The sequence below is a fragment of the Hippoglossus hippoglossus genome, chromosome 10, assembly GCF_009819705.1.
Source record: "Hippoglossus hippoglossus isolate fHipHip1 chromosome 10, fHipHip1.pri, whole genome shotgun sequence".
NCBI lineage: Eukaryota > Metazoa > Chordata > Actinopteri > Pleuronectiformes > Pleuronectidae > Hippoglossus > Hippoglossus hippoglossus.
The window spans coordinates 18523825-18535931 of NC_047160.1; the positions used below are offsets into that span (position 1 = coordinate 18523825).

Here is a 12107-nt window from a genome sequence, read left to right on the forward strand (position 1 = left end):
CTGTCGCCCTTTTTAAGGTTCCATTAACATTTACCATCACTGACACAATATGTCATTACAAGAGACAATGCTATAATTTACAGCTTTTATTTAGTTATTAGGATCTGCATTTGCACAAATTACTCCAACATAAAAAGATAAAAGGTGATTAATTAAACATTTTGAATGTCTATCTGTCATCAAAAGCAAAACAGATATGAGAATAAAACTTGGTTAAAAAGTAGTAGGTCAGTAGCTGTTTGTTGTGTACAGCTTCGTTTGTCATTTGTCTCGTATATGCACTGATACTTTTACACCATAGAAGTTCATAACTCATATACATATTTTTAAGTTGAAGGAGTAACAATAAGTCTATTTTAAATGTTCTTATGGATGTTAGTGTATTTAAGAGTTTTAAGAGTCCTTGGAGATTGCCTATGAGATCCCATCATAAGGAAAAACATTTGGGCCAAAGTCAACTTATGATAGTAAATAAAACTGTAAATGGTTTATATGCAATTGGAAAGTAAAATGTTGTGAGTCTCTCTTTGTGGTCTTGTAACACAAAAACACTGAATACATTTATTCAGCCTAGAGAGAACATAAATATAAATGGAGATTGTGCCTGGTCCTACATTTACTAAAACTTTGTTCCTTTGAGGTATTTCCATCTACTTTGGTACAGTTGTAGTCAATAAATTGCTACATCTCTGTGCATCATTGCTATCATGGAGCTATTCACCATCTTATGTAGAATTGAAGGATAAACATTTTAATTTGTCTTTTGGTTTATCAGTTTACTCAGTCAGTACAGTCTTTGAGTTCTTACCCATCCATAGACACAGAGATCATGCATATGGATCTGATAGATGTGGAGCTGTTCTTGATTCATTTTGAGTCCCCCCCCCCCCCCAGAGCTAACAAACTATCTAATAAACTTTCATAAACCAGTTTATAATACAGTATATATATCTCATTGAATACATCACAAACAGCTTGAGTTTCTCTCAGACAGTGTAACAACACAGATGTGTAAAGCCAGCTGCCTTTGTTGACACACTGTGTAGAGGCAGCTGCCTTTACACATCAGTGGCAGTTTCTGTTGACACCGGAAGTGCCTCTACGAGCTACAGCTGCCATGATTTGTGCTCTTACTGCCGACACGGAGACACCCTAACCCCGCACAGCTACCACCCACCACCAGCCGCTACAGCCGGAGCAAGCCTCGGTGATTTTAAACAGGTAACAACGCGCGTATTCAAACTCCAGTTCAGCCCAATCGATGATGGTCAGGATGGTGGTTTATCTCGGTCCTGACTTGACTCCGTGAGCAAGGCTGAACTTTCCCGATCCTGCTCCCTGTGCGGCAGCAGCGCCGGGGTCCGTGCGGTGGATTCCTCCGGGTTTAAACGGGGCCACAGCGGCTGGTGTCGCCGCACACGACTACCGAACATCACACAACAAGTGGCCGTGGGGGTGCGAGGGAGAGCCCGCAGAGGAGCAGTGACACAGCCGAACGCTGGAGATGAATTCAACGAGAAACCAGCCGTGATCAACTCGGTGGGAAGTTGCGGAGAAACGGCGCAGCGCAGGGAGCAAACGCTAAAAGTGGGTTTTTTGGATCGGGACACGTTAACGTCGACGTCCAAACTTTCCCTCCGCGCAGAAACCTGAGTTACAAACAATAACATCATGTGCGAAGTGTCCATGGAGCAGCAGCAGGAGCGGGAGATCTCGGACCTGGAGCATCAGGACGACTCCTCGATGGCGGGGAGCGGGGTCATTCTGGTGGTCAACCACAGCCGGGTCCGGCCTCCGTTCAGCGTGGTGCTGGCCACCATCCTCTACTGCGCCGAGTTCGTCTCGGCCGCCTTGCTGTGCAGCATGTACCGCAAGACCCACGACGTGGTCTGGATGAGCTTCACCATCGTCTTCATGCTGCTGCCCGCCGTGCTCATCCAGCTCACCCTCACCTTCATCCACAGGGACCTGGGTCGGGACCGGCCCCTGGTCCTCTTCCTGCACCTGCTGCTGCTCGGCCCGGTCATCAGGTGCGTGGGGGTCGGGTTGGTGCGACACAAAGACACGCTCGTGTTTTGAATGTTAAAGGTCCAGTGTGTTAAGATTTAGGTGAAATGGATCTATAAAATAATCCTGGTGATGTTTTCACTGGTGCGTATGAATACTTGTTTTCTTTAGCCTTGCATGGTCCCTTTGCATTTAAATACTTTATATTTACATCTGGAGTGGGTCCTCTCTGCAGAGGCTGCCATGTTTTTTACAGTCGCCCAAACTGGACGAACTAAACACCTTTTGAGATTTTATGACAACTGAAGCCACAGGTTCATGTTTGGAAGGAGAGGCTGAGGTGAGGGGTGTTCAGCTGCAACATGAAACTTCACCACTAGATTCTACACCCTGAACCTTTAAATGATCATGTACCAGCAGAGTCAGTCAGGTCATTTCCTCAGGTTGTTATGGTCTTCCTCAGTGTGTTTACATTTCACACAGCAGTTTATACATTCGATTCGAGGCAGTGAGAAGAACGGTTACTTAAGAAATACCAGCGCTCTGCTGCAAGACCTGCATTCCCAGTTTTACGGAAGTGAAATACACATGCATGTACAGTACAAGTATTAGCATCAACATACTTAAAATAACAAAAACAAAAGCACTCATCGTGCAAAACCACGTACAGTATTTCACAAAAACTTTTAGGAGGATGCTTCCTAAAATAAATCCATTGATTGGATGTCTTATATTAGTATCAGATTAGTGAATCCCCACCTGATTTACAGTATATCACACGTTAAGATAAGAATTAGGTCTATTTATGTTTCTCTCACATTAATGTTGCTGTTAGTGAAGGTTGGTTTGATTTTCAGTACTCAGTTAATCTTATCTCAGCCTATACCAATACATTAGGATTTTTCTTCTCTTTTTTTTGTTAATAAAAGTAGCTGTAAAAGTATTTAAAAAAAACTTCAGTCCAAGTATCTCCAAACTTATTTAAGTATTAGTCCCCACTGACTGACTTGAATTTTCCCGATAAATATTTATTACTCCTGCACTGTATCTCACTGATGCATCTGTACTTTTCTATCCCACTTACCGGAGCTGCAGTTGCCACTTTCCATTCACAGGACGGCTAATGGGCTACAAACTTGGCCGTCTGTGCTGAGTGGATTAAAGCGCCACAGTCAACTCTGAATTGTGATTATGATACTGCAGCATTTGATCAATATGTGCGATAGTAGAGCCGCAACAATTAGATGATTAATCAATGAGCCAGCAACTTTTGTTGGTCACTGTTCCTGTCATTTTTCAAACAAAAATATCAAACGTTGTGCATGGCAGCAAACTACACTGATGAATATCTATGGATTTGGGGAATTTAAGGGCGTCACCTTGAATTCTCAGAAATCTGCATCACTTGGCTATTCTCTGATGTGTTGGAGACAAAGTAGGTAATTAAGAGAATAACTGATGGATTAATGGTTAATGAAAATGATCCTCAGTCGCAGCCCTTCATCAGATTGTGTCATTGTCTCTATGGAACTTTCAGTTTTCAGTTTACAGTGTTGCACAGTTAATGGGATACAAACTGACCATCTCAGCTAAGTGCATGAGATGGTGCTAACATGCAGTAGTTTATCACCACTGATCCGAGTTATTCACTTTGTATATAATGCTTGTATTTCCTTATGTTTACGTTGTATGTTTACTGATTTATTGCTGATGTCTTAGATCTCATCTCACCATCAGCTTTGGCTCTGCAAAGCTGTGAATGGCGTTTTTTCTTTCTGTAATTTTCCACCATATCTTTGGTTGAACAAATGTTCTTGCTCTGAATGAACACTGCAGCTGAACTGCATCACACTCCAGATGGAAGTCTTGTCGACTGTGTAGAACAGGAGGGATTACTGACCGTCACAACCTCCCACACATCACAAGCGTCGAGATATGGATCGACTTCAGAGCAGGCAGCCGTCCCTGTAATATTCTTCTTTTAATTTGAAGTTTCCCCGATGATGTGGTCACGTCCTCTTGATCACAGCTGAGCTCCTCGCAGTCCAGACTCACAATGAGTCCGTCAAATGACACTGCAGAGCTGGCGTCTGTCCTAGTTTCACATCCTTCATATTTATAGCTTGTGCACCACTCAGTTGTATGACCTCATCGGAGGATAATGGCACCCAAAGGCCTTGGTTGCTGCAGGCCAGTCAGGCCGGAGTGAATAGGGGGGAGTGGGGTCAAAAAGAGGTTATTGATATTGTCGGAAAGTCCACATTGTGGAAACACAAATGTGATGTATCGGCAAATGTGTAGGAAAAGTCTCAATAAGTGTTTGTTTAAAGAAGAGGTTTTACGTTGTGTCTCAGGAGGGTGTTTGTTTGAATACTGCCAGCTTGCACCTCACGTGATCTCAGCTGAGAGACCTGTTTGGTGAACCGTGACTCATGTAGGAAGACGTAGGCGAGGACCTGACACCTTCTCTCTGAACTTCGATTCGTCAACAGTACGCCCCGAGGTGCTGCTATGATTTCACCGAACCAATAACCGAGCGACCTGAAGGGTGTGTTCTTTTATAGGGCAAAAAAACAACCACTTCAACCTTGTCTTCAGTTGCAGTTTAATTGCCACAGGAAAAATACTGTGCAGGACAAAGTGTTGCTAAAAGGCATATGAATAACTCTTGTCAGTGCATCTTAAAATATACCAGTTGAAAATATTTAACAGCTGCTATCAGCCATAGAAATAAAGATGTAGACAATGGTCCCTGAGTGCTACAGAAGAAACACAACAGCTCTTTGTGATTCCTCTCGAACGGCAGGAAGTCCCCTTTCTTAGTGCTGAGCTGCAGCTTTGACCTGAGTTTGTTGTTGTGTAAAGTATCGAAACGTGTGTGTGTGTGTGTGTGTGTGTGTGCGTGTGTGTGTGTATGCGTGTGCGCAATTCCTGCTTTATCAACACATTCAGAGATGCTCTACACATCTACAGTTCCTGCTATATCTGGACCAAGGTCAGGGTATTAGGGGGGTTTAGCCCTGGAACATTAGAAATTAACACATTAGAAACTCAGTAGAGCGCAGACACCCACCAAACAGTCCCTAATAGATCCACACTTTTTATTTGAATACTATGAACTATGAACTCATAGATATCAGTCCTTTAAATATGTCCGATTTTTTTTTTTTAAGTTCCATGACTTCCATCTTCCCTCACAATGTTAACCGTTAAAAAACAAACAAACCTGGGTCCGCCCTGGATCAACATGAAATTGAATGGGTTAGTCGTTCAGATAGACCTGTGTGCAGCTCTGGGGTCAATTTCATGCTCAAGTATGAAGCCTGTAGCTCTTTTTATTATATATATATTTTGTATTTATGTCAGACTTTGAATGTGAGGAACTTGTTGAACAACACTAGTGGTAGATTTATTGTCAATCTATATGAGTTATCTTTGGTCAGACCATACAGAGATACAGGGCCAGTGCTTATCAAACTAAAGATGGAAACAAAAAAACATTTAAGAGTAACAAGGTCAGAACTGAGGATGTAGTTGGAAACGTGTAGACAGCCGCCTCCGGTGGAAAGTAGGTAAAACCTGTTTAACAGTTAGCATATTGATTACATCATTGCTTCATATTTGCATTCAGTCTTATATCAACCGGCTTCAGCCCTTAATCCATTGCTCTCATTTACATGTTTTTCTGTTTCTGCTGTCAAACAAGTAGGAAACAGTGAAACTCAACCCAATGAGACTAAATATCAACCAACAGTCACTTCTAACCAGTTTCCAACCTGCTGCTTTGTGAAAATCCAGATTTTTATAACCAAGAGCTGATTTTAAAGATTTCAACCAGCAGTTTTAGTCTCAGTTGCTGAAGGAGCCTGAACAAACTAAAATATCAAGGATTCAGGTCCAGCTGAAAAATGTGAGCATCTAAAACCAAAAGCAGCTGCGTGTGTCAGACGCTGGTGTTTAAACCTGCACACGTCTCTGCACACTCTAAGAATGCTTTGCTAGTGCCAGGGGCTTAAATCAGCCATGACAATGATATGTTATCATGTGTTAGACTGAGCCGTAACGTCTCTGAGGCTGGAAGATTTTCTTAATTTGAGCTTGCAGTACAACTGACATCAGCAAAAATAACGGCACTTGTAAACGATTGAACAGACGTACAGCAGAATAATACACTTAGAGCAAACATACAAGAAAACACAAGACATAACAGAGAGAGAGAAAAAACAAGAGACTAAGACGACAAAGAAAGAGAAAAGAAGAAAATATGAATAATAGTAAGTTAATTATAAAAGACTTAAATACTCCAGCATATACTGGTATGAATGTTTATAGTTCAACCAGATCTGAAAGTACAGTCCTCCTTAATTTCATATACAAGCTCGAGGCCTTTTACCGAGTGTCGTCTCCTCAGACTCGTTCAACTCCGACTTGAGGAAGAAGAAAAAGAACGGCAGAAAAGAGAAAATGTGAATTCATGTAAATATGTCACTCTGGACTTACATGGAAACTGAAAGAAGAGACTCCATGTTGCCCAGACTGTGTTTACAGTACAGTTCATTCTGTTCTCCTATTTTATTCCCTGCTCTTCCTCTTTTCCTCTTCTTCTGTTCAAAGCTGCTCTGCTGTAAACCTGCACCTCTGCTCCTCTTTGGCTCAGATGGGAGTTTTCCTGTGTGGCTGAGTGATGGTGTAATTGCTGATCTTGTGGCTTCACAAGAAAACAAACCACATCTGACATCAAAAAGCGGAATCTTGAGTCAAGTTACAAAATGAAAAATTGAAGCCAAACAATAGGAAACAATTGAAAGCAATTTGAGGATCACACATTGGAGCAGAAATACAAAACCTCAGGTTAAGGAACAAGCCTTAACAGTCAGCAATAAAATCTTGAAATCGGTTCTAAAGATTACAATTGTAATAATGTGACTCGCAGACATTGTGAAAACTCAAGGTGTGTGTGTGTGGGGGGGTGTGCCACAGGGTGGACCTTGTCTTGACTTGACTGCTATAGTATAAGATCATGCTTCCTCAAGCAGGGACAGAAACTACATAATTACTCTGCTCAGCTCGGACCAGTCTCGACATGCGCAGTGTCTTGTTTTGCGTCTCTGTGTCTCCACAGTCTGTCGAGGCCGTGTCAGTGAGAAGTCTGATGAGGTTTAGTCCCAAGTGACCAAAACTGGACCATCTTGCTGAAGAGCTGTCAAAAGTATTTCCTGAATGCTGCCCTCAACTCAGAGAATCTCAGCGTTTCTGTTGTCTCAGTTCCTCTTTCGCCACATGTCTGCGACACACACAGAGGAACCAGGCTGCATGTTTAAACGGCAAATGCAGAACAGCAGCAGACGTGTTTCCTTCTTATAAATCCATAGGATGCTGCCTGGGAAGCGAGCTTATTGATTCTGTTGAGCTAATGCATTCATCAAGTCACGCTGTTTTTTTTTCTTCCCCTAAGTGAAATTCAGTCTGCCTCTCAGAAAAATGCCTGCACCCCTGGTATTTCAACCTCAGGCTGTTATGCAGCCACATATCCAGGGATAGATGTGAGCATATCAGGGTTTTGTGATCTCTCCTTCACTCTGTTATAAACCTTGACCACTGAAACTGCTCTCATCCATCTGATATCAGCCTGGGAGCGAGAATAAGTTTGTGTAGCGATAACAGCCTGCTTACAAAACAAGAAGATTTGCAGTCTCAGGGCCCCGGTGAGGAAGCTTGGCACCGTGCTGTGTTTGTGCGCTGGGAGTCAAAAGAGCAGTGAGTAGCAGCTGAAGCAGCAGAGGGGGGGGGCGAAATGTCTGAGCGCTGGCTCCACAGGGTTCAGGACAGCACAAGGAGAAGCAGATTCATGTGGGACCAAAGTTGGGGATTGTGGAGTAAAAGGAAAAAACATTCCAGCACGGTGATGTGAGATGTTGTGCAGCAGTGGGAATCCTCAGAGGACTGGGTGTGTGTGTGTGTGTGTGTGTGTGTGTGTGTGTGTGTGTGTGTGTGTGTGTGTGTGTGTGTGTGTGTGTGTGTGTGTGTGTGTGTGTGTGTGTGTGTGTGTGTGTGTGTGTGTGTGTGTGTGTGTGTGTGTGTGTGTGTGTGTGTGTGTGTTGAATGCAGATGTGCAGGACTTCAGAGTTTAACGTCTTTTTTAAAAAGTATTATTAAGGGATTAGGACGCTGCCGGGTTGTTGTTGGCAGGTGAAATGCTTGCACTTCCAGTTTAGGTAGTTTCCATCGTTGCTCCTTGGAAATGTGGTTGTGAAATTAGAATTTAAGTTCAAACTGTAAAAATAACTCAATAGATCATATATTTCTTTAGGATTCTGTCACTTTCTTCTTTGTCCCTCTCAAACTGACTCTCTCTACTCAGCTGTGGGGAAAAACATGTTTCCCTGAATGGAACAGATTTAACCTCCGTCTGAGCGTTGACCTCATTTACCTTGCAAAGGTTAGGAGAGCCACACCCAGTGATTTTCACTTCATCCACTCTGCAGGCCTGAAGACAGTGTTTTCTTTCTTCTCACTGCCCTCTGCTGGAGCCTCATTTCCCTGCTCGTGTTTGCCTTGCTGTGATTCACAGAGAACAGTGTGTGTGTGTGTGTGTGTGTGTGTGTGTGTGTGTGTGTGGGGGGGGGGGGGGGGGGGGGGGGGGGGGGGGGGGGGGGGGGGGGGGGGGGATGGATTTCTTGCATGACGCCACTTTTCCAAGTTAAACATTGTGTTCATGAAAAATTTACTTATTTAGAAATATCATATTTTAAGTTTTTAGACTGAAAACAAGCTGCAACACCAAACTGCTGATGTGTTTACCCTGACCTTTAGCTTTGTCCTAGATGGACGTGTGGGTGGGGAGGAGACACATTATTGATCCAGAGGGAAATTAAGGCATCCAATACGAAACAGTAAAACACAAGAGCATAAGAATAATAAAAAGTCAAGAATTGTTCTGTAAACTTTACGGCTCTCACATTATTCACTGGGCACTAACACATTTTTTGTGGATGTAATTTCAAACATTTTACCTTTTTGTTTCTACACTTTATTCACTCTCTCCCCGCGATGAATAGATGTTGACATCCTCCCATCCAGTCCTCTGTGCCGTGAACTGAAACATGGCGTTGTACTGCCCTCTGTTGGTGCTTAAACGTTACTCCTCTCTCTCGCCCTCAGGTGTGTCGAGGCTCTCCTGGTCTACTTCAGGGCGGGTAAGGAGGAGGAGCCTTACGTCACCATCTCCAGGAAGATCAGTCTGAAGAAGGGCCAGAGGATGCCCATGGAGTGGGAAATTGGCCAGTCGGAGCGCAACCTGGCCGCTCACCGGAACGCCTTCAAACGCACAGCCGTCATCCAGGCCTTCCTGGGCTCCACGCCTCAGCTGACGCTCCAGCTGTACGCCACCATCCAGGAGAAATACTTCCTCCCCTCGAGATGTAAGGACGACTGAGGGGGCTGAAGTGTTACCGTTGCAATATTACGCTGGAAAAGCCTCTAAAACTGATTAAAAGTTAATATTCTGTGAGGTCAAGAGGTGAATCAGCACCTTTTAATGAGAACTGCACAAATAACATTTAAGGTCACAGCCAGTTTTACAGTGGACGTGATGTAGTTAAGGTGGAATATCTTTGAATGACCTCATATAACCTCATAATAAAGTTACCTCTAATTCTTTTATGGATCTCTGTCCGCAGCTCTTAGGAAGCCAGGGTCTGCAGTGGCTTTTTGTTGATCAGATAATAAAGTTGAGAGAGATGCATCATAGTAAACTGAGACACTATAGTGTTCCGTGGAAGGAAGTATTTAGAAATGGTAAATGGACTCTATTTAAATAACACTTTCCCTTTTATTACTACTCAAAAGCGCTTTCCAGTGTAATCACCCATTGACCCAGTGGCACTATACGCTTTTTCTATCACACACCATTTATACACTGGTCAGGGGCAATTTAGGGTTCAGTAATTTGTGCAAGGACTCTTCAGCATGCAGGCTGGAGGGGCTGGGTATTGAACCACCGACCCTCTTTATAGTGGACAACCCCCTTTACCACCTGAGCCCCAGCACACTTTTGTAAGCCACTCTCAAAATGCCTGAAAGTGGACGTTTCTGATCTCCTGGATTTTTCATAATTGCTTTACTGTTTCGAGGTTTAACATTTGATTGTAAATTTTGAGCAGTTTATTTTTTACTTTATGAGGAGTATTCTTACTTTAGAATCCTTCAAATGAGAACAACCCGAGCAACCTGACCTTCTTTGGGGTCACTGTAATCCCGCTTCAGCAGAGGTTTCATACATTGACATATTTCTGAATGTGCAGCTGTTATTGCTATTGAAGGTTAACAGGTGATGTACGTCTCTGTTCACAGTGGCTCTGATGATCATCACCCTCATCTCCATCATATACGGGGCCCTCGTCTGCAGCGTGCTGGCCATCCAGATCCGGTACGACGACTACAAGGTGCAGCTGCGTCCCGTGGCCTACCTGTGCATGATCGTGTGGAGAGGCTTGGAGATCGCCACCCGGGTCACCGCTCTGGTTCTCTTCAGCACGGCGCTCACGCACTGGGTGATCCTCGTCGTCATGGCCAACCTGCTGTTTTTCTTCTTCCTGCCCTGGGGGGAGTTCTGGGCCAAGAGGGGCTCGCTGACTGAGAACGTGGAGAAGAACTTCTCTAAGCTGGGCACCACCGTGGTGCTGTGCATGTTCACGCTGCTCTACGCCTGCATCAACATCTTCTGCTGGTCGGCGGTGCAGCTGGACCTCTCCCATCGAGAGCTCATCGAGAGGAAGCAGCACTGGGACCGGCTGGCCATGTACTACTTCGGACGCTTTCTCGAGAACTTCCTCCTCATCGCGCTCTGGTACTTCTTCAAGTCGGACTTCTACGAGTACGTGTGCGCCCCGCTGCTGTGCGTCCAGCTGCTGGTCTGCTACAGCCTGGCCGTGCTCTTCATGCTGCTCTTCTATCAGTTCTGCCACCCCTGCAGACGCCTCTTCAAGCACAACATCCACGACTGCCTGCACTGCATCTGCTGCCGTTCAGGGAGCGGCAGGGCGACGGGGACGCTGCCGCCCTCGTACTCCACCGCTGCCACCATGGTGCTGGTGCCGGAGGAGCCGCTGGAGCTGCTGGTCGGGCAGCGGGATACTGCGATTGTTGAGGACATGATGGAAGCAGCCTGAGAGGGGCTTTCTGCTGAATCACATGTACAGAACTCAACCTCTCTAATGTAGAAATGCATCCTGGGAATAGCAAGGCATGATGGTGGCGCTGCGGGGTGCATATCCCCGAACAAGACCTCGAGTAGTTTCCCACAAAAACCAGAATGAGTTTGTGTCTTTGTGTAAATGAGGTGTTGGAGAACAAACTTCTGCCTTTTTATTCTTTTAAGTGCAAAAAACAAAAACTTCACCCAGTCACGCATTGTTCTCTGCGGGATTGCGGTTAATGCCTGATGTCTTTATTAAGAATGATTACATTCACTTTAGGGCCCCACGAAGCCCCGGTTTACCAAAGAATGTAATGTGTTGATATAAGCAGCAATGCACAAAGGCCGCCTTGAGAGAGCAGCAGCGTGTCAGGTACAGGCCTGAGCCAGGTGTATAGGGAAACGTGCCAAGTGTGATCCAAGTGCCCGAAAAAGACCAACTGGCACGAACCCCAGGTTGCCTCCTGTCTCCTCTCTTCGCACACGTCTGCATGTGCACCACAAACAAAAAGCAGGAAGGCAGCGCAAGGTTACAAGACTCATTTTCTTCCTCATGCCCGACAACTGCATAAACCTGCTGTGATGAATGCCTTGTGTTGTTCATTGTCAGGTCTGGTTTTAAGGTTTTATAAAAAAAAATCGACAGGTCAGTGTAAAATATTCTGTCTAAAGGGAATATGAAAGTTACATTGGATGAGGCCTTAAGAAGAGTGACACCGACTGAGCTTCTTCTTCTTTACTGAAGCAATTTCACTTTTTTGCTGATTTTTATGTTATGTCACATGTTCGTTCGGTGATTTGACTACTCCTGTGTTACTTGAAACTAAAATAAAATGAAATGTCTAAACATCCATTCTTGTATTTCCTTCTTGTGCGAATACAACACGACTGCAGTGATATCATT

At 44.4% G+C, this 12107-nt stretch overlaps 1 protein-coding gene across 1 annotated transcript; it reads left to right on the forward strand.

The window, feature by feature from the left end:
- Positions 1 to 1084: 1084 nt before the first annotated feature.
- xkrx (XK related X-linked) lies at positions 1085 to 12050 on the forward strand. Its single transcript, XM_034597241.1, has 3 exons — positions 1085 to 2030; positions 9169 to 9428; positions 10360 to 12050. Exons 1-3 carry the CDS (start codon positions 1672 to 1674, stop codon positions 11175 to 11177), a joined length of 1437 nt encoding a protein of 478 aa, XP_034453132.1. The 5' UTR covers positions 1085 to 1671; the 3' UTR covers positions 11178 to 12050.
- The last annotated feature ends 57 nt before the right edge of the window (positions 12051 to 12107 follow it).